We start from the raw sequence: 26,107 nt of genomic DNA, 5'->3' as shown, positions 1-26,107 counted from the left end.
TTTCCTTTACTGTTGCTTTCTTGAGTGTTTGTATCAAGCAAAATTAACAAGGTGTAGCACCTGCCTCTATCAGTTCTGATTATATTAATGGAAATAAATGTAGGAGGCTTATATTAAACATTCACCTCTCATTTTTTATGAAGCAGCTGATTTAAAGGGTTTCGCTGCCGTTGTCACATTAAGGCAAATGCTGTCATGATGAATGTATCCAGGCTCTCGTCACTGAGAAGGTGAGCTTTAACCCAATCAGTTGACTTAGGATTGTGAAGTGTCATCACAAAGAATGATTATGATTAATAATATTGAGGCAACTGAGCGAAGCAGATGACAAGAATGGAAAATGAATCCGGAGGTGAGAGAGGCTGGGTTGTTCACAGAGAGCAAAGTAGAAAATGTGCTAAGTTTAAAACTAGAAGACTTCTGAAAACCTTCGATTCTTCTACAGGAAACAAGGTTTCGCTAAGTGTACCAATGTAACATTTCACCGACATCCATGAAAAAAAATCCCATCTTGATTTGATGATTTTTTTAATGCAAGATGGAAATTTATATTTGTCATTTTCATTTTCTGAAAAGGTTTACCTGATTTAGTTACCAACGATTGGTTCAGATATTTGTTGGAATTAATATCTGTCTCGTTTAATGTAAGAATTATATTTTGCAATGCCTGGGTGGTGGCCCCAATTAGTTTAACAGAGCACAACTTAATACCTGGGTAGATGAACTGTGAAGCAAGAGTGAAGAAAATTAAACTATATGAAAATAAAAATCAATATCCATCTAGCCACAGTGTGAGGTATTTTCTGAGACACAGTGTCTCAGTGTTGAGTAACAAAATCAGTTTAAGATCTAAAATCAATATTTAGTTAACCAAAATTGTGCAAGGTAGAATATTAAATAATAATCCTTCAGAGTATGTTATGTATGTATGCCACTTATTTCACTGTGCATAAATGCAATTGCAGATAAATGAAAATATTGTTTTTCTGCTCTCTTTAGTTGTTTTTTTCAGGTCTACTTTTAATGAAGGAATGAATGAATGAAATTTATTTTACACATTTAACAATTTATAAAAATAATAATAGATAAATCAATTTCAGAAAATATTTCAAACAAACAACCTAGTACCACAAAAAAGGGGGATTGATTACAGGTTTAACATTAAAATAAATAAAATTTTCAGTTCCAAATAAATTGAATTCATTTGAACATTGACAGAAGCTAATAAAATAAACAAAATGTTCCACTTAATAAACTAGTCAGTATATGTAGCCCGAAATCTGACATTGATTATGGATTAATTTATGATTAATGATTATTAAGTCATAAAATTTTTCTGAAAAGGGGTATAAAGAAGTAAAACCCTTTCTCCCTCTAATTGCATGTAAAGTAACTTAGGTGACCTTACTATTTAACTTATCTGTTTTGAATCCAAAATTCACAAAAAAAAAAATATAAAAAAATTGTATAAATATATACCTCTACAAATATGCCTGTAAATTAAAGAACCAAAGCCTTCCACAAGATTCCCAAGTGAGGACCAGCAATAGAAACCAGAATTCAACAACTGCCATGTTGGGCTGCAGCAACAGAGCAAGGGAAGAAGGACAAGCATCCCACATGCAGACACTAAGCATAGACACATTCACAAAACACACACAGTAGTCAGTTTTGATACCATTCCGTACTGCAGGGACAGGGCTCCGCCATTCTACAATCAATGTTAGAAGTATAAACCCTGTCTAATGAAACCACAGGAAGTTGGTCTCCATCGCAGGAAGCCAGTCCTAACAGGAAGTTTACATGGTTTTATTAAATAGCCTCAACTTAGGTTTAGGTTTTGATACTGGATTTGTTAGGATTAGGACTAAGGTAATCCCTCAGGGGAGTGGATAAACCAGAATAATTAAATTAGGTTTAGGTATAAAATTCACTTACTAAGATTTCCTTATTCTCAGTCTCCGCATATCATACAATAATAAACAATAATGCTTTTTTTTTTTAGCAGCACCTTTCGAGCTCACCTTACAAATTAAGATTTAAAACAGCGGCAATAAAACAGATAACACATCATCACAAATATTTAAAATCCATAGAATAGACAGTCTTGAACTGGTGTCTATGTTTAAAAAGATGAAAAAGTGTCAATATTACGGATGTCTGATAGGAGAGAGTTTCAGAGTTTGGGAGCAGAGCGAGAGAAAGCTCTGCTCTACTGAGGCAAAAAGATAGTGGAAAGATGGATTGAAGAAAAAGATCTATGGGAGTAAGAGGAGGAGGTGACAGGAAGGGGATCAGATAAGTAAAGGGGGATGGATGACCTTTAATGTAAACACAAGAATTTTGAACTGAACTCTATATTCGACTGGAGGCCTGCAAAGTTGCTGTAAAACAAGGGTGATGTATTGAAATGAAGATGTGCCCATAATGATTTCAGTTGTGGATCAGCTGGAGCTTATGGAGAGTTTTTTTTGTATGAGATCAAAGCTTTGGTCTCATGCAAATGGAGCATCATCAGTCAATACGAGAAAAGAAAATACTATAAATGAGTATGGAGGCAGAGTGAGGGGGCAGGGAAGGAGAGAGGTGTTTAATGTTACAATGATGGAAAACAATTTATATAATGGATTTGAGACGTTTAACATAGATAGCTATCAAGAATGACACCTAGATACTTAACCTGAGGAGAGGGGAAAACTGTGGTGCTGTCAATGGAAAGAGAGAAAATAATTTGGATAATCTGACATAGTTCCTACAAGGAGAAACAGTTTTGCCACAGTTTAACTTCAGGGATTTGGGGTAAAACTAAATTTTATAACGGACACAAACAAATTGAGGAGGGAAGGTAGAAGCACAGAGTTAGGCTTGCAAGATATGTAGAATGAGGTGTCATCTGTGTAGCAATAAAAACGAATTCTAAACTTAATGAAAATATTTCCAATCAGAAGAAGACAAATGATGAAGTGCAGAGGTTTAAGGATAGAGCCCTGAGGTACACCGGAAGTTACAGAGGAGGGACGGAAACTTTATGACTTGGGTTGGACAGACTAAAGTCATTCAGTTACTAAGCCAATAAGAAGAAATTTCTGATTTGAACTCTTGTTGTTTGCGTTTTAAACACCAGTCAGGGTTCATTAAAAAAGGGTTGAAATCACAGTATAAGTAAAAAGTCTGACAGAGAGTTAAACAAAATTAGATAAATGTATACAGACAAATTAACTAACTGGAAATGTGTACATCCAGAATGGGCACCCTGGAAACCAGTCCTGCTATTTGAGTGCAAACTTTCTTTTACATGTATTACCTAAATATAGAAACTGAAAAATGCTGTAGCTATTGACTTAACATATATCAGACAAATATGCTCGGTCTCATTGGATTATTGTATTTATAGGTATGTCTTTGCAGAATTTCTTGGGTAGGGCAGGAAGCAGGATAGACTCTGGACAGATCCTTAATCTTTTAATAAGCTAGCAATCATTAGCAAAATTTGCTACAAATTTTGCGCTGTAAATTATATGTTATTTTTTTCCATGATTTGTTGTAGATGTTGGTAGCTGCAGCAAAGAATCATCTCCTCTTGCACTTACAGAGTGTAAGAGTGTCTTACAGAGTGGAAGAGGAGAAGTCTCTGACCAAAGACTAAAGTTGTATAGCAGTCTGATAAGGATGCCAATGGTTTTCTATACATTTCTTCGTTTTATGAAGAATAATTTCTTCATAAGATCATCCTAAGAGCTTCTAGGGTGTTCCCAGAACCCCGGATAAATATATCCTGGCAATAGGTAAACCTGCAATATGTAACCTGCAAAAGTGGCCTAGAACAAGGTAAAGCTGATAAACTAATTAAGGACTTAGAATTAGCCATGTGCAATTAGCTTAATATGGTTAATGACAAAAAGGGCCAAGGAAGTGCTAAAAATGCTATAACTAACAATGATGTGTAACTTTAGCCAATTAAAATGACCCCCACATACTCGAGATGACTGTGTGTATACTATGAGCCCGCTGTGTCTTCTGTACGTTTCATCCTCTGTAATTGAACTGACCTATCCTTACATTTCTTATGACAAACACCTTCATTTCACCCAATGGCTTTGCGTCATCAGAGGAGATTGCCTCCTAAGTTTGAAAAAGCATAAAAATGAAAGTCTAACTGGGGAGATTGTGCTGTTTCTTCTCCCTCTGCACACCTATGAGTGAGCTGGAGAGAGCAGCTGAGGCAGAAGGAGAGCAAACTTGCGACTAGCTGCTCAAAGCAGTACATCACTGCAAACTACCTGGGGAGAATTGTCATTTCTATGTCGCATTTAAAAATCAGTATTGCATAATTAAGAATAGTGAGAATATATGAGTTTTTATTTAATTTCAAATAAGATGTATTGAAACTTCCAGTGCGAATGTTAACTGTAGAGATGGTCTCATTTCTAAACCAAAGAAGTTAATCTGTGTCCATTTTAATCCCAGTACAAATCAGTTTCTATGAAGGCCCTAGAGGCTTGTTACATAAGCTAAACAACATCTGGAAGAGGTTTAAAGCAGGGTAAAGTTTTAAAACAATGATCCAAAGCTTTGATCAATAACCAAGAACACTGAAAGATTATGTAGCAACAGCAATCCTAATAAAACATGACATCTCCCCTTTTACATGTAATGCCATTAGGCTAGTTTGGAACTGATTGCTTTACCAGTAAGGGAACAATTTTAAATCAACCAGATATAGGATCCGCAAAATAAGTAATGAAAGTGTGAATAACAAAACAAACACTGTAGGAGGTTTACACCGGCTGTATTAAATAACAAGGTTTAAAAAATATAACAATATACATATTTAACAATATGTTATACATTCAAAAATGTATTTAATTATAGAATTAATATAACACGGTAGAATCCAGCCGCCCACAGTGTCCCAGATGCTGCAGTACCAGAGGGTAAGCAGGAAGGCTAAGAGGTCCAGGAGTCAGAAGCCCACTAAGGCATACCGATGAGAACAGGAAAAAGCTTGTCCAGAGTTACAGGAGAGGTTACAGAGAGTTGAGGCAGAACATTCAGATGAGAACAGACAAGCTCAGTAGTTGAGAGGCAGAACAGGGCAGGATCTCATGAACACTAGAGTATGCTAAAAACTCACTATCTCCACTGAGCCAAGACAGGACTAGGGCATGCTCAGGGGATAACAGGCAGAACAGGAACACTACGAAACACTAACCCCCTCGAAAACAAGAACATGGCTAGAGTAGAGCATCAGCAATGATCTCACATCAATAATCTTGTCGTGATAGCTGGGACTGAGCCGTATATAAAGAAGCAGGAGCAGGTGGGTTAGAGGAGTGGTAATTGGAAATGGGGCAGAGTTAGGCAGGTGAATGAAATAAGCAATAATGCCAGCTCTCAGAGCGATGATCACAACGTTTGATGGGGGGAAAAAACCTATTAAGTGGATGATTTAATATTTTGGGGGTTTTGCAAGGTGAAGATCTCATCTGGATATTTTAACAAACAACAAAGCAAGACCCTGGCACGGTCTGTTGGGTAAAATAGCAGTTTAAAGGTCATATGGATTACATACACATCTGGCCAGTAGGTGAAAAATGGAGTTGGACTTTAGGAAAAAGGTTATCTGGTCTAAGAAGATCAAACTATAAATGGTTGTTGTCTGCAGCACCTCTCCTAACCTTCATGCAATATTCCAACTGTAAAACATGGCAGGGATAATGGAAGCTAGTCAGAGACAGTAAAATACAGGGAGTAAATCTGTCAGTGGCAGCAATGGAAACTTAGACTGTTGTGGAGGTTAACCTTTAAGCAGAAAAATACTCTTAATATATAAATATATAATTAGAGTTACAATTCAATTTTTAGGATCAAAGGATATGCAGCAGAGTTTTTTGTTGTACAGTAGTTGCTGCTGGTTGGGGGATATATATATATATATATATATATATATATATATATATATATATATATATATATATATATATATATATATATAAGTTTAAGGTTGCAAAAGATGACTATATGTATGTGAAAAAGTTAAACTGGTATACAGAGTTTAGAAGGGCGCTGTGTTGTCTGTGCACTGCTCAGCTATAGGACTGCAAGCTGTCTGCTGCAAGATGACTCACCATTGTCTGTAATTAGTCCCAAATTGTGGTGTCACCAGAAAATGTGCCGATTAGATTGTTAGAGGGAAACACAGGGATGCAGTCATTAGTGATGACAACTAAAAGCACCGAGAAGGGAAGAGAAGGGAAGAGATATTTGGACAAATCTTCCTCTGTTGTGGCATTTTTTAGGTGCTCAGCTTCGTCTTTGCAGATAATAGATTCTCCAGATGTCTGTGTAAATTCTCAGTCATCAGGATCATAGCAACCACAAAAAAGTCTTAAATGAGTTTTTCAGTGATGTTTCGACAGGTGTCGAAATGTCTTCAGAAAAATTGAGCAAAACTCTGGTTGCCTCCCATTTAAGCCTGTTTTGTGGATTTTCCAAATAAACAATGAGAATTGGGATTCAGATAAAAAGTCTTTTGTACTTTTAGTTTCTTACGAAACCTGCAGAATGTTAAACTTCTCCCTGTGTTGTTCATGGACAGAAGTGATTTTTTTTTTTTGGTTTCCTTTCTTTTCGCTGTTTGGTCTTGACAACCTTCTTCACAGCAACTGAACCTCTTGGCTCGAAGTATTTGTTTGACAAGAAAAAAAAGGTTTTTTTTTTTTTTTCCAGCTGATGTGAGTGCATTTTGATTTCAAAAGATGATGAAGGCTGCATCTGTTTCTTTCATTGCCAAACAGAAGATGAGAATAAAGTAATTTATAATGATCATTCTGTTAATTAGATTGATAGCTTTCAATTGGACTCCTTCACAGCTAAAAATGGGCTTAACGGCTCTTCTGATATCATGTATTGGATCATTTAGAGACACTGGAAGATGTAGGTTAAGCATGTTTATTAAATGATGGAAAGGGGTATCTTACTTTCTCAGAACTGAAATGCTTCTTAAAAATCTCACATAATGGTTTCCAGCAGATTTCAAAGAATTAATAATTGTTTCCTCCCTTGTACTGTTTAAATGATTCTGAAAATCAATTTCTTTGGTTGGAACTCAATAACACATGTAAGTGTAAATCTCACCTCCTAGATGAAATAATTACGCCTGACCGGTTGCTCAGGGTGTGCTGGAGGGATAAAAAGATGGGTGTGATTTTGTTACACAAATTGCCCACTAGGGGTCACTAAAGTCTCATAAAACTCTTTTTTTTTTGTGGAAGGAGCATTTAAGTTGAAAGAAAAGTCACGAGTCTGGTATTTATAAAATAATAAAATCCAATCATCCAACTGCTGCTACTTATCCGTCAGAATCATGGGTGGGTGCATGGTGTCCATCTCCAGCAGTCAATGGGTGAAGGGCAGAGCACACCCTGGACAGGTCACAAATCCATCTCTGGGCAACAGACTCACAACCATGTATAAAAAAAATAAAATGTTACAAATTTAAGGTTAATCCAAACTTCAAAATTTCAACTGACTTCAGATCAAATAGAATCACAGCAAATATGAATATGATTCATTTTTACTAAGCACCTGCTGTAAATAAGAATAAGGGAAATCAGGAGCCAAGCCCTTGCAGCCAAGGGAACACATGTTGGGCTCCAACAATTGTGTGCAAATATGTGCATCAGAAGAAGCCTGAAGTAATCGTAATAGCAGGACAACACTGCCACCTAGTGAAGAAGCTTCAACATACCCCTTTTGGATCTTGAGGCAACTCTTTGAAGCCACATATTACTGTTTTGTTTTTTTATTCCTTTTTTTCCTCTTCCAACCAGAGTGCCTCATTCCACATCCATGTGGAGTCCTGAACATTGTTTTGGGAAAACTGCACAAATTACTTCTAATGTCTTTTTGTTTTTTTACCCCACAATAGTTGTGAAACAGAACTTTATTTAGCCTAAAATGGGATGGAATGAGGCACAGGTGGACTCCATTTGTGAATTTGATGACTTCCAAAGGCAGTAAGGGTGCTTGACACTAAAAAGATGTTCGATTAGAAAAAAAAAACAATAAAAAAGGACAAAAGACTATCTCTTGAAAGAAAACTTCAAACTATCTTGATTCTGATATTTTTTACATTCTTTAAAACCTTGAGTCTGGGCTATTATATTAGAATATTTATTGCTATTTCAGGTGAATTAATAGATTGTTCCAGTATATCATGAATACACAGACAAACCAATAGCCATAAATCAAAGGTTCTTTATTTATATGATGTAGATCTAGAGTTCTTGAGGTTCATCAATGATTTCCAACATTTCTCAAAATAGTCTTGCTGTAGGCTCATATCTTTAATCACTTTAATCTACAGTATTCTTCTAAAGTGGGCACTTATGTCAAACCTCCATTTATTGCTGATTATCTTTTCTCTTCCACTTAACATACTAAATATACCTTTTGCTAATCCCTCCAATAATGTCAGATACTCTTCACAGAAACATACTTGAAAATTCTAAGAGCACACTGATTTCAAAGACCTCCTCAACCCTCAACAACAGCCTTAGTCTTACTCTATCATGAAGACAGTTTCTGGAAAAGCACATATGACCATGATGTGGTCTGCCTTTGAACCTTTTGGGGTGTTTCAAAAATTTGCTGCATATTTTCCACCAGTTTGAATGTTTGCCCTTTCTGAAGGACTCTCCCATAGAAGTTAGTTCAGTCTTTGGAATTTGGACTTTTATTTATATTGTTTTTGCATTTCTGTACTGTTATTATTTGTGCAACCTGACTTGATTCCCTCCTTTTCATTCTGGCTGGATATTTGACCACTCGTCTTGGTCACAGAAGTTTGTTAAAATTGATAGGTCTGCTTTAAAGGATAGCGTACACATTTTCCACAAGCTTGAGAAAAGGCCTTGGAGAATTCCCTCCATAAGGTTTTTCTGTTTCCGAAATTGGCCGGCCTACTGATGCGTGTTTGAATCACACCCTTGTTTTTAAACAGAGAGTGTGTAATGTTGAGGCAACTAGCAGTCGATTTAGGAAGCAGACAAATTAAGTGGCAATCTCTCTTTATTATTTTATTAACTTTGTGCAACAGGCAATGCAAATCAGGTCTACAGGATGGAGCTGTCACATTAAGGCCAACATGGGCTGTTCAAACATTCTCATCACTGACTACTTTATTGTGGATTTGGGGCTTACCTTGTGGAGTTGCGGCCTAGTGTTTAGGGCATAGATCCTGGCATCCTGAGGTTCTGGGTTCGAGCCCCACTCCAACAGACTGCCACTTGGGGTCTCTGAGCAAGACCCCACACTGCTCCTGATTATGGCAGCCCACTGTTACCCAAGGGGATGGGTTAAATGCAGAGGTAAGTTTCTCCAATGTGAAAACAATAAAGTTCAATTACAAAAAAAAAATTCTTCTTTCAAATGAAAGAGTTACAGTCACCAACTCTGGGATTTAATGCCATCTGCTCAGAAAGAGGACGTTCTATGATCGCAATGATAACTAGAACTTCTTGATCAACTATATATTCTGTTCAGAAGTAAATACATGGTGGCCTAATTTCAAGCCCTGTATTCTGCAAGAAGGTCCTGGGTCTTTCCAGAGTTTTCATGTTCTCCCTTTGCATGTGTGTTCTATCCAGGTATTCTGGCTTCCTACCACAGTCCAGAAACATGACTACGGTATTAGGTTAACTGGCATCTCTAAATTGCCCTTGGGTGTGAGTGTATGTGGTGCATTGTTTTATGTATCTGGGATAGACTGGTACCTGTCATGGGTATACTCTGCCTTTCGTCCACAGACTGCTGGAGATAGGCACCAGCTCCACCGTGACTCTGACAGATAACCAGGAAGAAATGGATGGATGTACATTTGTCTTGTTTTTCTAAGATCAACAATTGTTATAAATTGGTGCTATATAAATTAACTTAAGCAGCTTGTAGGGTTAACAAAATAAAAATAACCAGGGAGCTTAAGTGTGAATGTATGCAGCTTTGGGGAAAAAAAAGCCATGGGCTGTGAAGAAAAGCTAACTATGCTGCCATTCCAGCACCTCTCCTTGACCCCTCCAAACATGCTTTTCACTATAGCCTGTAGTCAAAATGGCGAAACACATGAATAAACTATGCTTCTTGAACTGTTTGGGTTTTCTAACGGTTGATGAAAAGTACTCAGAAACAGATAAGTAAATCAACAATTCTTAGCTCTATATCGACTTCCTTAGGGTTTCATATTGTTTAATTAGCACTGTCCACAAAGTTAGAGATGACTATTAGCGGTTAATGTTAAGACTTATTTTCTGACTTCATTCAAATTGTTTTTTCTTTAACCTGAGGGCAGCAGCTTGGGTCTTATTTCAGACTTTGGTGAAGTAGTGTCCAGTGAAATTGTATTAAGGTACTTTTTTTTTAACTAGCGACATTGGAAACAATAGGAAAGGCTGTCTACTCAGTATAGTCCTTCTACTCAGGAATGCTTAAAAGTCCTACATTAACCCCAGTTATAAACCAAGCGCTTTGTGACCCAAACAACACACAAGAACAACAAAGAGTTGTGCTATTTTGAAGTCCTTGTTTTGTTTATTTTTTTCTTTACATTGCTGTCCACATGATCTTTTCATCATAACAAGCAAGTGTCCTAGAAACCCCACAGCCACCAGGACTAAAATCATCACACAGTTTCACTTTCACAAAAGTAGGGGTAAGAGCTTACAGAGGAGGAGGTGTGGGGTGACTACGGGCCTTAGGGGGAAAGGTGGTGTTCAACAGCATCAACAACCTCAGAACAGAAGGAAGAACCTGTCAGTCTGCAGCATGTTGGGTACAAACATGTCACTCATATATCATTAGCATAACATGGCATAGAAAGAAAGCATCCAAGCTGACAGAGCATCAGAGGAGTAAAACTGTGTGTGTCGATGGAGGAGGCATGAGACACAGAGGGACGCCTGTAGAGACGGTTGAATTTTTTTGAGAACAAAGTAAATTTTTCTATGTATTCCTAACATTGTGTGCTGTTTTAGAAGTTCAGCACAGTTTGGAGTCTACACAATAAAATAATTCAAAAAACATGTCAGCACAGTTTTCAATAATAGCACCAGGTTGCCATGAGAGACGGCTGAAGAGTGTAAGATGTTTGTGGTTTGTAGCTAACGCTACAGCCAGAACCAACCAAAGGAGTGGTGAGAGAAGGTCCAGAATTAGTGGATATTATTATCAATCTATTCTGTGTTTAATTCAGGGGCAAAACAGCTTGTGGTTTATCCAGTAATGTGATGTGAGGGGTGTTTAAATCATTTTTCAAAAAATCTCTCAAATCAGATTCACGCCTATAGCAAAAGTCATACGACTTAAACTTAGCAGCTTCAGCATAAATGCTGTCATAAAGTCAAAATCCCAATTAACAGCTCTTGGTGTTAACATGATCTTGTTAGCTAGCACGCCATGTTTTAAATATTAATATTAGCAGCAGTTAAATATAACCTATGGAAGTAAAGTCAGCCCTATACTGCCCGCATGGTAACAATATACCTATGTTACCATGCAAGCACTGTAGCTATCACCTTGGAGATTACATCACCCTGACTTCCCACTTGTGAGGTAAATCGAACGGGCCATTACGATTAGCTACCGCTAATATAAAGTATTTAATTGGCAATAGCCAAATATTATTCAGAAATTTAGCATTACAATGCATGTATGCACATAAAAAAACCTGCTAACATGGTACCTGTAGTGTTCATCATTATAATTTAGCAAATTTAATTGCCATTTAATTGTCGCCATCCATGTCCATGTTTCTGATATATCAGGCTTTTTTATTGTTCAGTTTCAGTACAACTTTACAAATTTGCCCTAGATAACTTTAATTAAATATCTACATAATGGCCTTCTATTAATTGTCTCATGTCTTCCCAAAGAAACATATGATTTTGACACTCATTCGTCCTTTGATGAATTTTCTTTTTTAACAGGCGCCTCCATTAGGTGTCTCATGCCTCACCGAAAGCAACACAAGATGTCAGTCAAACTACATTAGCTCATGTCTATGTTCAAGCATAAAGTAATAGTGCTCAGCCCTTAGGCACCTAGTTACAGATAACACTAAAAAGCAGTTGACAACAAGGTAAGAACTCTAAAACATTAGAATATTTAAGATATTGATCTTTTTTGCCTTTATAGAGGGCTCAATCGAGTTGGATAGGCCCTATGAAAGCACAAAAATCTGGCACCTTTGAATCGGTTAATCCTGGCTATTTTACATCTTTTTTTATCTTACATCCTTCACTTACCTCAACAAAAAATAAACAATAAAATCAAAATATCAGTACAACTTCTGTTGGTTCAGGCACATAAAGAGTGGAAATGAAGGAGGGATTTTCATGAGTAGAAAACAGTCTTTATGCAAAAGCAGCAGTTGGTTGATGGAGGACGGCTGTGAGGAGGACAAGAAATGTTCACCTTAGTAACGCAGAAATGCAAAAAAAATGGATAATCAGTCACTTCCCAGCCATGACGGATATCACAAAAGGAATAATTAGGGACATTAAGACATGGGCAAGGTTTGACAGTGAAACTTTCTTTATCAACCGTAACTCCAAACCACCGTTTCTGCAAAGCATGTATGAAAATTGAGAGGTGAAGCACTCTGCTTTTTCCAGCTTGACTTCATCTGTGGCAAAGCCACAGGTGGAAAACTACTAGATATACTGCGGTGAGAAACAAATAAACAAACATGGATAAGAAAATCTCTTTAATTATTTCAACTCTTAAGGCAGCCTTCTATATAAAAACAAGACAAAGTAAATATTTTTTGACCTGGCTGCAACTCTGTTAAGACCGTTCAATTTGGTATCCATTCTCCATTCTAGCCACAACAAAAACAAAAGAAAGAGACCAACTGAAATACAGCAACTTGCCTAAACTTTACTTTTTCTGTTGTCTGACTCACCTGAAACCTTAACAAAAACAGCAAAGCAAGTAATAAAAGAACATGGAATAAAAAAAAAAGTTCAATATATATAAAAAATGAAATAATGCTGTCAAAAGTGCTCAAAAGCAGTGTGTTGTTTTTTTTTTCTTGATTTTTGTTTGCTTATTCATTTCTAACTGGGTTCGATCGAGGTTTGGGAAACTGGAAAGTTGGTGGGTAAGAAATCTGCAAAGGAGGAAGTGTCGGGGTCAATGCTGAACAACTGAGTGGCTGAGGTGAAGGAAGGGGTTCAGCTTCATGTGTTATGGCATCTCCTCTCCACCTGATCTCACCAGCTGAACCCCTCCTATGACAAATTTCCTCCTCGGCAGGGCACAGGGTGGGGGTGTGGCGGTGGAGCTTTAACCCAGACTGGTGATGTTGGCTCTACCACCTGGGGGCGCAACAATGCGCTGGGTGTTCCTACGGGGAATGTTGTCATCAATCTGAGCGCCTGTGGGGACAAGTGAAAGGTTTATTTGGACGCATTCTTCAAGTTTAATCTGCAGTTTTTAATTAGACCATTTGAAGGATTCCTCAGCATTTATCATGTAAAATCCAAATATCTTCAGAGTTCCTCATGTTGAGCATTTTTTTAGTCAGTTAATTTTGGTGCATATACAAAAATCCACCATTACTTTACAGCGGCAAGACTTTAAAAAAGGAACTGGGAATTACAATGCAGAAAAGGATGAAAGAAAAAAAAAAGAGATGTATGGAAATTTGTGCTTTAACATAGTTAAGTGGGTTGGAAATAAACACAGAAATATGCATCTTAACCCTTTAAAGCCCGATCCAAGAATAAAACAAAACAGAAAATTACTTTTTTTTGGTTTGAAGTCCTTATTTGGCCTTCAAACCAAAAATACATTTTTGATATTAATAATTTATTACTATGCGATAAGTCAAGATTATTTTTTGTGTAGTCTTCTGCCCTCTGTTATCAGGTATATCTGATTGTGTGCAATAGGATTTTGAGCAAAGTTTTTACCATTAAATTATGCGTCAGATGCAAAACATTTCAGAAACCGTATGTATCAAATATGACACATTTGGCATTACAGGGTTAAGAGAACATTGGAGCTAAAGGTCAGTTTTCTTGACTAACCAGAAAGACTGAAGCCAGACTGGTGAAGATTGCGGACAGGCTGGTTGGGTTGTTTGGCAGGTGAGGTCTTGGCAGATGAAACGGGTGTCATGGTTTTTGGGGTTACGGAAACCTCACAGACTGGACCGTCATAAAGTCCCCTGGGTACACCTCTCAGCTCAGCCAGCTGTGGTAAGAGAAATAACATACAACATTCAGATCAGAGCAAACCAAAACTAAGACTTTTCCCCACAATGTAAACACACTGGATAGAGCTTTCACAATAATGTAAACATTTTAAATTGAACTAAATGATTTTCATTATCAGAATAGTGGCTTATCAGCTTTATAAGCTCTTAACAATTACCAGTATGATAAAAACAAACAATCATCAGTAAGAATATTAAGGACTTTAGCACTTTACCCTGCTGCGAGCCTTTATCCTCTTGTAGACGTAGTCAGGGAAGGGTTTGCGGGCAACGAAACGCCCAGAGCCCTCAGTGGCATGGAGAACCCCCTCCTCCAAGACAATCTTACCCTGACTGATGACCACGAGAGGCCCGCCACGCACCTCTAAACCTTCAAAGATGTTATACTCTACAGTCTGAAAGAAAAATTATTATTTTGAAAAAAGTTATTTTGAATGAACTTCAATATTTTTTATTTACTTAGCTAAAAGGACAAGGTAGAGTTGACACTTTCTGACCTTCCTCTCTGCCATTTCCAACAAATAAACCCCAAAAGGAGCTTAAAAAAGAGAAATACATTGATTGATCACCTTAATATAGATGTTCCCTTTTATCATCCATCATGAAATCCATCATGGACATCAATGATGGACAACACCTCTCACCCCCTGCACCAGACTGTAGAGGAGCTGAGCAGCTCTTTTAGTTAAAGGCTTAATTGAACTTTGTTGATCTCACATTGGAGAAATCTACCTCTGCATTTAACCCATCCCCTTGGGGAGGAGTGGGCTGCCATCGTGGGGCAACCAGGGAGCAGTGTGGGGTTGCTCAGAGAGCCAGAGTGGCAGTCTGTGGGAGTGGGGCTTAAACTCAGAACCTTTAGAATTCCAAGCTCTATGCCCTAACCACTAGGCTTGTACACCCCGTTTGTAAAAAGCACTATCATAGGTCACTGCATTGCGACACTATAACTGCAATAACTAATATGCAATTGCTATCTAATACCCTGTGCAATAACCTGTTCAATAAGAGACTTCAGCTGTTATAATTATCTTACCACCTCACTGTTCTTTACTTGGTACCACTTTAATGTATAACGCCAAATCCAAATGTGAATAAGTCACCTTAAATGTACATAATGCACCTTAAATCTCTGCCTTATTTCTTTCTTTTCTTTTTCGATCCACTGTATATATATGGACGCATTGTGAAAATATCCTATGTACCTTTTCCTCCTTTTGGCACCTTCTTTTGACTATTGAGCCAATGTGACCAGTGAATTTTCTCCACTGTGAAATCAATAAAGTCTATCTTATTTTATCTTATTAGGACTATATAAGGCCATATCATAACTCATTATCCCTTTATTAGTTTACAGATTTAAACTCTATTCTGAGAACAAAATGGAATAACCTTGCAATTACAGCTTGAACAGAACTTTTAAGCAAGACCAAGGAGTATATCCGAGTTGTATTCTTTTTACAGCAGTAAACAGGAGTCTAATGGATCAACTAGTAAATCAGCTACCTAAATTAAAAACTATTTAGGTTAACATCTACAAAAGTTAGCAACTGCCTAAACTAGCAGTATTTTATGGCAGTTGGCAGATTAAATGTAGTGCATTAGCACCACCAACTGAAATGGAGAACAAGGAAACAGGAGGATAAATTCATACCCAGAAAATAAAAAATATAAAAAATAAATAATAATTTATCAAACTATTTAAATAAACTCAAATTGAATGAATAATAAATCTAATTCCTCCTCATAATTTTTAATTTGTCTTTATGTTATCGTCACTCTGCCAGTTTCTAATGGTCCTACTTGTTTTCCCATCATACTTTCCCAGTTTAAATCTCTCACTTCAATGTACTTTTCTGCAGTTTTCACTGTTATTTAGATTTTGGGGGGGGGGGGGGGGGGTTGTCTAAGCAGCACAATTGATAACTTTCACCATGAAAAGGAGAAAATCATTCTTTTTTTAGAATCGAGTCTTGCAATTTTGCGGCACTCTTGCAAAGGTTAACTTCCAACGCTACCAGCTAAGAGGCACTTAGGCTAATATCTTTTGGCAGTACTTAACAGCTACTCCAACTGACAGTTATCAAAAGTAATGGCTACTTATTGTAACAGCTACAAAGGCTAGGAACTATCTAAACTAACATCTACTGCTTTTAAGTAGCTGTCATCTGTACTCCTAAATATTTCTTTCTAAATTGTTCACAGTAAAGATCACTCCATCAGCTGATAGAAAAGAGAATTATTCTACTCAACTCTACTTTAACAGTGCTCAAAACTCTTCCTTTAACTGTTTTATGGAGTTACACAGTGTTCCCTGTGGTTCAATGCTAATAAAAAGAGCTGATTGTATGGATAAGAGGGATAAGCTGATGGGAAACACAGTCGTTTATTCTTATCCCAACAGAGGAGAAGGCCTGCTCATTAAAGGGCGTTTTGAGTTTGCGTGTGTCCATTATGAAAGCTTTATAAATTGCACTTTCCTAAAAGCTACTGTAGCTAAGGGTGAGGTCATGGCAATCTGGCTAACTTTATCCCAATATGAGATCAGCAGCAGGATTAGCCATCCCATTACTCAAATAGTTGTATACATTACTTGTCCCATGGAACAAGAAGAAATTGAAGGACATAACAGGATTAAATGAGCATCCACAGCAATGGGCTCTCTGTTTTACTAATACATACACAGACATTCAGCCTGCAAACAATCAGACGATGATGTGTTTCAGTTCTCTGGCAGATTTTATGAATGACATCACTCCCTTGACACCATGAGAGGCCCACACCCTGTTTAGCAGTTAGACAGCCAAAAGTCTTCCCAACCACCGAGAAAGGGGACTAACATCCCCCTTCCTCTGGCTGACACTGATTAGAAAAAATGAATGGGAACGTACAGAGTTGTGGCTCTTGGCAGAGATGATCTTCGTTACGTCAGGGTCCCAGAGCACAAGGTCTGCATCCGAACCCACAGCAATGCGGCCCTTGCGGGGGTACAGATTGAAAATCTTGGCTGCATTGGTACTGGTCACGCCCACAAACTGGTTTTCGTCCATCTTACCAGTCACCTGGAAGGAATGAGAGCTGAGCATGAGAACCGAGCAGGGGTCCCTTGATGCTTTAGTCTATTTATGTTCCATGTTTGCTACATCATTCCTGACCAATTGTTTCACTGCTCTAATTTTTTCTGCCTCTTTCATGACACATACAACACACTTGTCCCAGATGATAGACATTCTCTCCTCTGTGCCATTGACGCCCTCAGGAATCAAGGTGAAGTCATCTTTCCCCACAGCACGCTGGGCAGTGTTAAAAGGACAGTGGGCACTTCCGGTCACTTGCAGGTCTCCACTTTAACGATTGATAAGGAAAAAGAAACATTTAATGAGAAAATAGTGAAATGAGTCTTAACGTGGAAGATCTGATCCAGTTTTTTTTACCAGGACAGCAGGGAGTTGAGATAGTCTGGAGTGGCCGGGTCAGGGCTCAGGGGAGGAGATGTGACGTAGGCTGCAGCCTTGGCCCAATTCTTACTCCAGTAGTGTGAACCATCAGTTCCCAGGCTAGCAGTGATTGGCTCTCCGTAGACAACAGTACCTGTAAAATGTTTGAAAAAAAAGCTACTGATTAGACATGCTACAAGTATGAAAACCCAGGGTTTTAAACAAGAGATGGTCTTTACTAAAACCTGGAAGCAACAACTAAAGTCAATTCAAAAATACTTAATTGATCCCAAAGTATATTAAATGTTAAAACTCATTAATAAACTGAAAAACATATTTTTTTAAGTAAAAATTATTTACCAACTTTATAATTTATTGATATGTTCTATATTTGCTTAATCTAATGTAAAATAGGTGATCATAGTATTAAGTATATAATATAATGATATGAACAGTATATATGCCCTTTTATATATTTTTGTAAAGACCCAAACATGCCTCTATTTAATAAGAATTCAATTGCTAAATAAATATTTAAGGCATGATTTTGAAAGTATATGGATACATACATTCTGTCCTTTATCAAGCTATATAATACTTAATGATGAAATGATCCCATAATATTTGTGTTCAAAATATTTGAAATAATAATATTACATTTTGTAAGTAATTTTCTGTTTATTAATTTTATAGCTCTGTGTTCTAAAAAGGAACAAAGAAATACAAGAAAATCTTAAGTTGTTTAAATAATCTTTTCTAAAAAATACAATAAAAAAAATACTCTAAATATACGTTTATGTAATGCATGCATTAAACATCTTAAATATTTAAGCCATACATTGTAAAAATAGAAATTCTGTAAATTTCAGGGTTTTTTGGGTTTTTTTTTTCTATGACCAGTGCAAATTTAGAATAATATTGACTTGGTTAAACTGGCATTACGGCCTTGGCCAAACTGCTACACCCTAAAGGTTTTCATCAGCTTTCACACAGCATCCATCTTCTTTTTAACACATTTGGTTAGCAATAAATCACATCAAAGGATGAATAAAAGCCAGGCAAGGAAAATTGGGCTTGAGCTCCTCACCCTTCTTCCTCGCCTGTGCGATGACATCAGCGGCGCTCTTGCTCATCACCTTGGTAACGTAGAGTGGACAGTTGGTCTGATTGGCCACAGTAACCGCACGGTTTACAGCTTCTGCCTCCACCTGGAAAATATTAGAAGGGTTTTGCTAAACACATTTATTAAGCGATGCGGTCCTCAGACCTTTCCTGACCGATACAGAATTCATTTTTCCTTTTTCTTCCAACTTGGAGTTTTAGTTCTTCGATAGAAATAGCAGTTTTAATCTCATAGAAACCAAATGATTTATAAAATTATTCCTATTTATGTATAAAAGCTGAATATTAATTGTATTAAATTCAAGAAAAAATGTAAAAAAGTTTTTTTTAAGTTGAAAATGGTGTGATGAATGGGATGATAAACAATATAGACCCCACAGCTCATTGTAGACCTAACATCTAGTGTTTCAAAACCACATATATCATCATTTTGGAGGGGATTTCATGTGACGGAGCACCATCAAGTACGTCTCTGTTGTTGACTGGAATGATAGGGACATGTATGTTTTGTTTTTTTCCCCAAATCTTGCATATCTTTGGGGAAAGATATACTTTTTAAGGCAACTGATTATCCCTGACTTTATTTAGGTGTATCAGACTTAGTACAGATGAATACAAATGAAATAAAATAAAACATTTCTAGTCTAATTTCTGGTCTGATCACAATACCACATTTAATAATCCAGATTAACACAGCCAGAACATTAACATTCTACTTTTTTTCCCCAGGCAGAGTGGAGTTATTAAGAAAGAAAAGGGAAAATCTGAAAGAAGAAGAAACTAAATGTTTTAGCAACAACACAGTGTGTTATCTTTATAACAGATGTCCTGATGAAAAATCCCATCCTTTGTTTTGGCATCTTGTTTTCACATGCAGAGAGAGGAATCCAACGACTGTAAAACTGTCAAACACTTTCTACCAAGCTGTGAAAAACTGGAGGGGGTCAAACAGTCATGTAACAGAGCAAGAGGCTTAAGCGCTGGAGGCTTTCCTCCAACTGCTATATAGAACTGGACCCACCTCCTCTGGATGGCTCAACACATGTCCTTCAGGCCCAGTGATCCCCTGCTCCAAAATCCGCCTCTGCTCCTGAAAACACATGAGCACAAACAAACACACTGGAAATGTGAATTGTTGAGTCATGTACAGGTGTTCCTGATCAACAACTTTGGCAATAAAAAACAGTCACTGCTTTGACCCCTATAACCGCTTGTCCTCATCTGTTTTTAATTATGAGCATCCCATGCATGGGGTGGGGGGGTGCATTACAGCCTCCGTTCTCCATGAGTGACCAACAAGCACAAACCTTAGACAGGCAGTTTATTCCGCTTAATATTAACGTAAAAGTCCATTGTTGTACCTCAGCAACGATGTCCCCGTTCTCGGCGTGAACCTGGGCGATGGCTCCCAGATCTCGGATCACGCTAAACACCTCGTACACCTGGATCAAAGAAAATGATATGGGCACATATTCCAGTTGTGAATACACTTCTCCACCTTGTCGAGCAAAAAGTCTCAGGATTTAGTCTTTGTACATCCACAAACATTAATAACTTATGTGTGTTTTTAACAAAACGTGCTGGATTTTGAAGATGGAGGACGGCGCTTGCATGTTTGCAGCTCAAGCTGCAGAAATGCCTTCCATATCAGCTAGCTTTAGCCTTCAGTAGAATAAAAACAAAACCATTCTCTTTGAAAATCAAGGTTTTAAACGGTGAAATGTCTTTGTTTACAGCAGGTTAGTGAGTTCCAGTGTGACACAGCCCAGTCTTATCACTGAAACGTGTCCCTGAACATTCATTCAACTTAAACAGAAAACAAGCGGCTACATTTGAGCTGAAAACTACAACAGACTGAAATGTTTTTCCCAAACTTTTATGCAAGTCTTCCACAATCTTCCTGCTAATGCAATATAATGGGTTCACTGAAGGAATTATCACCTTTCTGCTGCCAAACATGCAACAATTCGTCTTCATCAGAATTTAATAGAAACAAAAAAAATGGGTAGCCAGCATTCCTCCCACAGGTGCAAAGACCAACATGGATCTGCTTCAAAGCTGCTTTCAAACAGGATTAATTCATTTCAACCATGACTCAGAATGAGATGTGCAACAAGATATGGCCTTTAGTAACCTCTTCCAAGAGAAGCGGACTCTAGGTTTGAGACAAACCGACACGCACTTTAGTCAGACATGCAGGCCGAGGCATGATTGTTTTTATAAAACATCATCATAGCGTTTCATTTTCCTTATTCATTCTGAGAATGTTGGCAACAAATTTACTAGCAAAAAATATATGAACGCTGATGTTGCTGCAAAGGTTAAACTTAATTCAAGGAGAAATTTCTGTTTAAATCTGGTCTACGAAACAAGCTGAACTGTCACAACATAATTGTATACAGAGTTCATACACAAACATTAGATGTGTCATAATATAGCTTAAAAAGAAAAAAAGATCAGGGGAGATGTAAATGTCATTTGGGGAAATAAAGGAAGTGTACCTGAGCATCGGTAAGCTGGAAAATATCTTTGTATGCCAGGTAGACAAGGAAAGAGTTGACACCTGAGGACATTAAAGAAAGTGAGCAGAAGCGAACGTTAAAGTAGGAAACAAAATTAAGATCTCAGACTCACATTCTTTAACATTAGTAACAGGCTTTGTTTGTGCCAATGAAAGCAAACAGCAAATCAGCCTGAATTAGGTGTTTGTTTGATTACAATGATTGTGCACATTTAACCCCTTTTTTCTTGCTCTTTTACATGTTTTGGGACTTAAACAAAATCTGATTTCTCAAATCAATATATGTCAGATCATATATTTTGCATTATACCCCCTTAGATAAGCTATCTGAGTCAAATATATGTATACGGATTTAGAGACTTAGAGCTGAAAAATCTCAGAAAAACTCCTAAGATATGTAATCGACTCTGCAGGCAGAGGTTTCTATGAGCAAATCCAAGTCTCTGGAGTGACACTGCTCCACTGACTAGAAGGGCTTAAATCTCCATAATACAGCAGAGGAAAAGCTGCTGATACGCATCAGAGGAAGTCAGCTGGGCTGATTTGAGCCCGGACATCTCTCTTTGGGAATTTTCAGGAATTTCAAGGAGAGTTGTGGAGCTGGGATATTAAAACTTAGTAGGCCACAATCAAAAAAACATTATTACTCATAGCAAAAGATATAATTATATAAATAAATAAACAAAAATATACTATGATTTTTTGACTCCTTAATAAAATACTAAGCATATAGCAATCAATTTAAAGAAACAAAGTTTGCCATTTTTTGTGGATGAAAGTGATCTGTTAATCATGTATAAAAAGGGTTGTTTCACATTTCACTGATTGGGGAAAAAAAACAAGCAAGGCATCAATCTTGCAAATTATATTGATTTCAATTTTAAAAATAAAATTTCAAAAGAAAGCACGAAAATGTTTATGTTCAGTAGTAAGAACAGGATTTGTGTCAACTTCTCAATCAGTAGATGTTTTCCTGTTTATGATAATTAGAAAATTAGCAAAAAGTCTATTTAATACATGAGAAATACGATTTATCTCACTTTTTCTGTCAGATTTTAATTTATCGTTGATTATTTTGTCCTAATAAGAAAGAAACAATCCTTGGGCACTTTATTAAAGTTTAAAGCTAACACGATGAGCCAATCCCATGGCAGCAAGTTAATTCTTTCATGAAGCTGGGGTCACAAAGCTGAATTGGTGACATTTAAACTCAGCATCAGAACAGATAAGAAAGTGACTTTTGAAGTTGCCACAGGCTGGCCTGAATTTTTCAGAACCTGTTGATCTTCAGGGATTTTATGCACATTTGTTAAAAATAATCAGACTGGTTTGGGATGATGGAAAGGCAGCAGTACATTAAATAACAATGGATGAGCTACATAAGCAGTAATACAGCACTTCTGTCAGCTGAGAACTAAAAACTTCAGTTTATAAAGGTTCATTGGATAAAAGAGTAACTGACTGCAAAAGTCTTTCCGAGTCAGACCAGTCTGATTTAATTCCAAGATTTCATAATATGGTCAGATTTTAAAATAGACTTGATCCATCATGCCAAGAAGTGGTAGTGATTTCATGGTCTGGGTTATAGTTTCTTGAATCCTCTTATGACCAACTGAGGATCGAAAAACCACAGCCTTTCTTTAGATTGTTTCTGACCACACCCATTCATTAAAGGAGCATAGTGCAAGATCCAGAGTTTTAGCAGAAGCTCGCCCCCTCTGGTGAAAAGATGTAAAACCACCAGTGTTGTAAATGAGCATGGGAGAAAATATCGCCACTGAGACTGCACAGATCTTTTATGTTGAGGCCTAATGTCTTCCTAAGTAGGCAAGTGTGGGTTACCATTTTAGCTTTTTAGCAAAAGAAGGCCAAAGAGCTCTGTCTATTTGTTAAAACCTGCCCCAATATTTACTCTCATTTTATTCGGCCAATAAATTCAGACAAAATGTATATTTTCTTACTCTTGTTTTGAGTCTGACTGCTTTGAGGTAGTTTTGTGGTCATATTTAAAAACTGTACCTTAATGGTGGCAGAATAGGAAGAAATTAGGCAGGTGAACGAGAGCGTAGGCACATCATACCCTCACATACATCAAGAAAGTACAACCTGAATAAATTTCTCATGAAGTGATTAATGGAGCCTATAGAGGCAACTGCTGTAAACTGAGGAAAGTTCATTTCACAAGTCAGGTAAAATCATATTTAACCTTTAAACTTGTGCAATACTCCTTTAACAACTTCACTATAGCCATCCACCACTTTCAGCAAATCAAAATATGTTTCCAACACTTTGCTGAATCAATCTAACAAATAATGAAACCATTTTTAAATATATAAGGGGTAAGAGGGTGTTAGAACTTTCCTATCCTGACACCCACTATCAGGTGAGTGGATGGAAATAGAAGAAGGGTTCTGATGCAGGTTCTGATTATTTATTTATTTTTTTTTTTACATGGTTCTCATAAAAGTCCTCAATAAGTGAGAAGTCAAATTAGAAATACTTGGTTTTTGAAACCAAGTGGAAATGTGTAGAAAAGGGTTACAAAAACACATGAAGGAAAACAAAATGTTCCTTAAAAAAATTGACCCATTTTGTATGCAACAGGCTGAATGAGAATATTATAAATGATTAGAATTACGGTGTGTTATTGGAAGCTGCTTTCATTGGGTTTCTGAACATTTTTGCAATAATAAGCGAGTAGATTAGATATTCGGAGCTCGTACCGTGATCCTTCACCAGCGTTTCCATCTCCTCCTGGATCCCCTTGTGCCACTCGGTGATGTCGACGTGCAGTGAGTAGTCGCAGCAGGATTTGCTGTCGGCCCATTCACGCCACTGCTCGAAGGCGGACATGAGGCTGACGCCGGGCTCAGGGACCACATGATCAACTGGATAGATGCACAAAAATTTTGAATATCTCAGAAGCAGAAGTTCAGCTTTTAAAGGCTAATTTAACAGGCTTTCATAGTCTTTATGAATATACGTAAACTAGGATATACCAAAGTGGAGTTGGCTTAGCGTTTAACTAAGTCTCCAACATCAGCAGCATGAGGTATTTTCTCATTAATTCTAACAACTTGCTCTGACTGTGAGGTTCTGTCTGGCCTTCCAAGCAGCGCCGGTTACGTTCCAGACCTCACTGACCATTCCTGGGTCTGCAGCAGTCAGCGTTTCGCCTGAGGTGACAAGAGCATGCTGGGAGAGTTTGTTTGGCTGCCAGGGAGGGCTGCTGATTCAGCACAGGGAGCCCCAGTGTGACATTTAACTCAAGTTTATTTAGCCGCTCTGTTTTTTCTTTTTAATTCAAACAGGCTTGAAAAATATTTAACATTTTTAAAGCTTTAATAACAAGGAAAATGAGTCCGAAAATTAAAGCTCTTCAAATGAATGATTTAGCATCATATTTGATGCATTACGCATTTATGGTCATGTATATTTATCAGCTTTTTCCCTATTAAAACATTTTATTTTCATGATTTTAGGGAAAGTACCAAATTTGATCTTGGGTTAATGTTTGCAAAGAAAGGAAAAGGTTTTCTGTTCTAAGTGGTCTGTTTGCATTAGTATATATTTCAGTATATTTCCATGCTGATTAAAAAGAAGGATAAAGCTATAAAAGGCAATAATCGATGCTGGAGTGTAGACATCTTCATTTGCTTTTTCAATACATCCAAAAATTTCTTTCTGTCGTAGGAATTATTGATATGCACAAAATAAATTTACAGCGCCCAAACAAGGCATGGTCTTTTTACTGATTAAAAGCCTCTCATCAATTTAGGAATTGAAGGTTTGGGTGAATGACTCACTGATCATGGTGGTGCCGCCGGCCAGCGCCGCCTTGGTGCCTTGGTAGAAGTCGTCGGCTGATGTCATGCCCCGGTCAGGCATCTGGAAACGCGTGTGCACGTCGATCCCACCTGGCATCAGCATGCGGCCGTGGGCATCGATGGTTTTCACCCCCCCGGGAACGATGAGGTTTTCTCCAATTTGCCTGGAGACAGAGAGGAGCATCGACGTTAAAGTATTGAAGTACCAATTATCAAATATCCTTTAACACATAAATATAAGTGCTTTGTAAAAAAAGATTTGGCCAAACCGTGAGTCTCTTCAAAGTTTTGGGGGCATTTATTATACCTTCCCTCTACCTCTGTTAAGGTAGAGGGAAGATAATAAACTATCAAAGGCTTGAAAAAAAAGTAAACTTACTTAATGACCCCATCCTCCATGTAGATGTCAGCGCAGAAGGACTGATCATCGTTCACAATCTTTCCTCCTTTAATCAAGAGACGGTCACTCTGGAAAGGAAAACAAAGAATATTAAATACTAGAGGACAAGTCAGTAATCTCATCTGGAAAAGAAGCCAAGGCTTCAGGAATCTGCTTGTGTTTCCATAGATACACATACATTTAACTGGAAGAAAACTCATTATGCAACCAGTAATTTCCCCCGACTTACAGGATGCTCTCCTGAGACATGAAAGAGTACTTTCCTGTAATTTACAGGATACTGATCTAATAATTTACTTTAGTTTTAATTTACATAGTGCCAATTCATAACAAATCTAACTCAGGGCTTTATTTAGAAATATATAAATCAAACCAATTTTGATGCAGTCAATTTGAGTTTATTTAACCAACATGGTAAATCTATATATGAAGGCCAATCTTGTTGCTTGAAATCTCTGACTTTGTAGCAGTCCCTGGTGCTTAGCAAGCATGTGGCAACAGTGGAAAGAAATTACTCTCTATAAA

At 37.4% G+C, this 26,107-nt stretch overlaps 1 protein-coding gene across 2 annotated transcripts in view; it reads right to left on the bottom strand.

Moving 5' to 3' along the window:
• Positions 1-13,084: 13,084 nt before the first annotated feature.
• LOC107102325 (dihydropyrimidinase-related protein 2) overlaps positions 13,085-26,107 on the bottom strand; it is a 30,507-nt gene continuing 17,484 nt past the window's right edge. For both annotated transcript variants that reach the window (XM_015401586.1, XM_015401591.1), the window contains exons 2-14: positions 25,562-25,650; positions 25,162-25,346; positions 24,079-24,243; positions 21,336-21,397; positions 20,196-20,276; positions 19,856-19,924; positions 18,800-18,920; positions 17,710-17,866; positions 17,479-17,620; positions 17,167-17,337; positions 14,491-14,670; positions 14,088-14,253; positions 13,085-13,433 (exon numbers count right to left, since the gene is read on the bottom strand). In XM_015401586.1, coding sequence (XP_015257072.1) covers positions 13,342-13,433; positions 14,088-14,253; positions 14,491-14,670; positions 17,167-17,337; positions 17,479-17,620; positions 17,710-17,866; positions 18,800-18,920; positions 19,856-19,924; positions 20,196-20,276; positions 21,336-21,397; positions 24,079-24,243; positions 25,162-25,346; positions 25,562-25,650 — 1,680 coding nt within the window. In that variant the 3' untranslated portion in view covers positions 13,085-13,341. The remainder of the gene's footprint in view (positions 13,434-14,087; positions 14,254-14,490; positions 14,671-17,166; positions 17,338-17,478; positions 17,621-17,709; positions 17,867-18,799; positions 18,921-19,855; positions 19,925-20,195; positions 20,277-21,335; positions 21,398-24,078; positions 24,244-25,161; positions 25,347-25,561; positions 25,651-26,107) is intronic.

Source organism: Cyprinodon variegatus, unplaced genomic scaffold (assembly GCF_000732505.1).
Source record: "Cyprinodon variegatus isolate N-32 unplaced genomic scaffold, C_variegatus-1.0 Scaffold32, whole genome shotgun sequence".
NCBI lineage: Eukaryota > Metazoa > Chordata > Actinopteri > Cyprinodontiformes > Cyprinodontidae > Cyprinodon > Cyprinodon variegatus.
The sequence above is the reverse complement of the archived record's forward strand: the minus strand, read 5'-3'. Positions and strand labels throughout refer to the sequence as shown.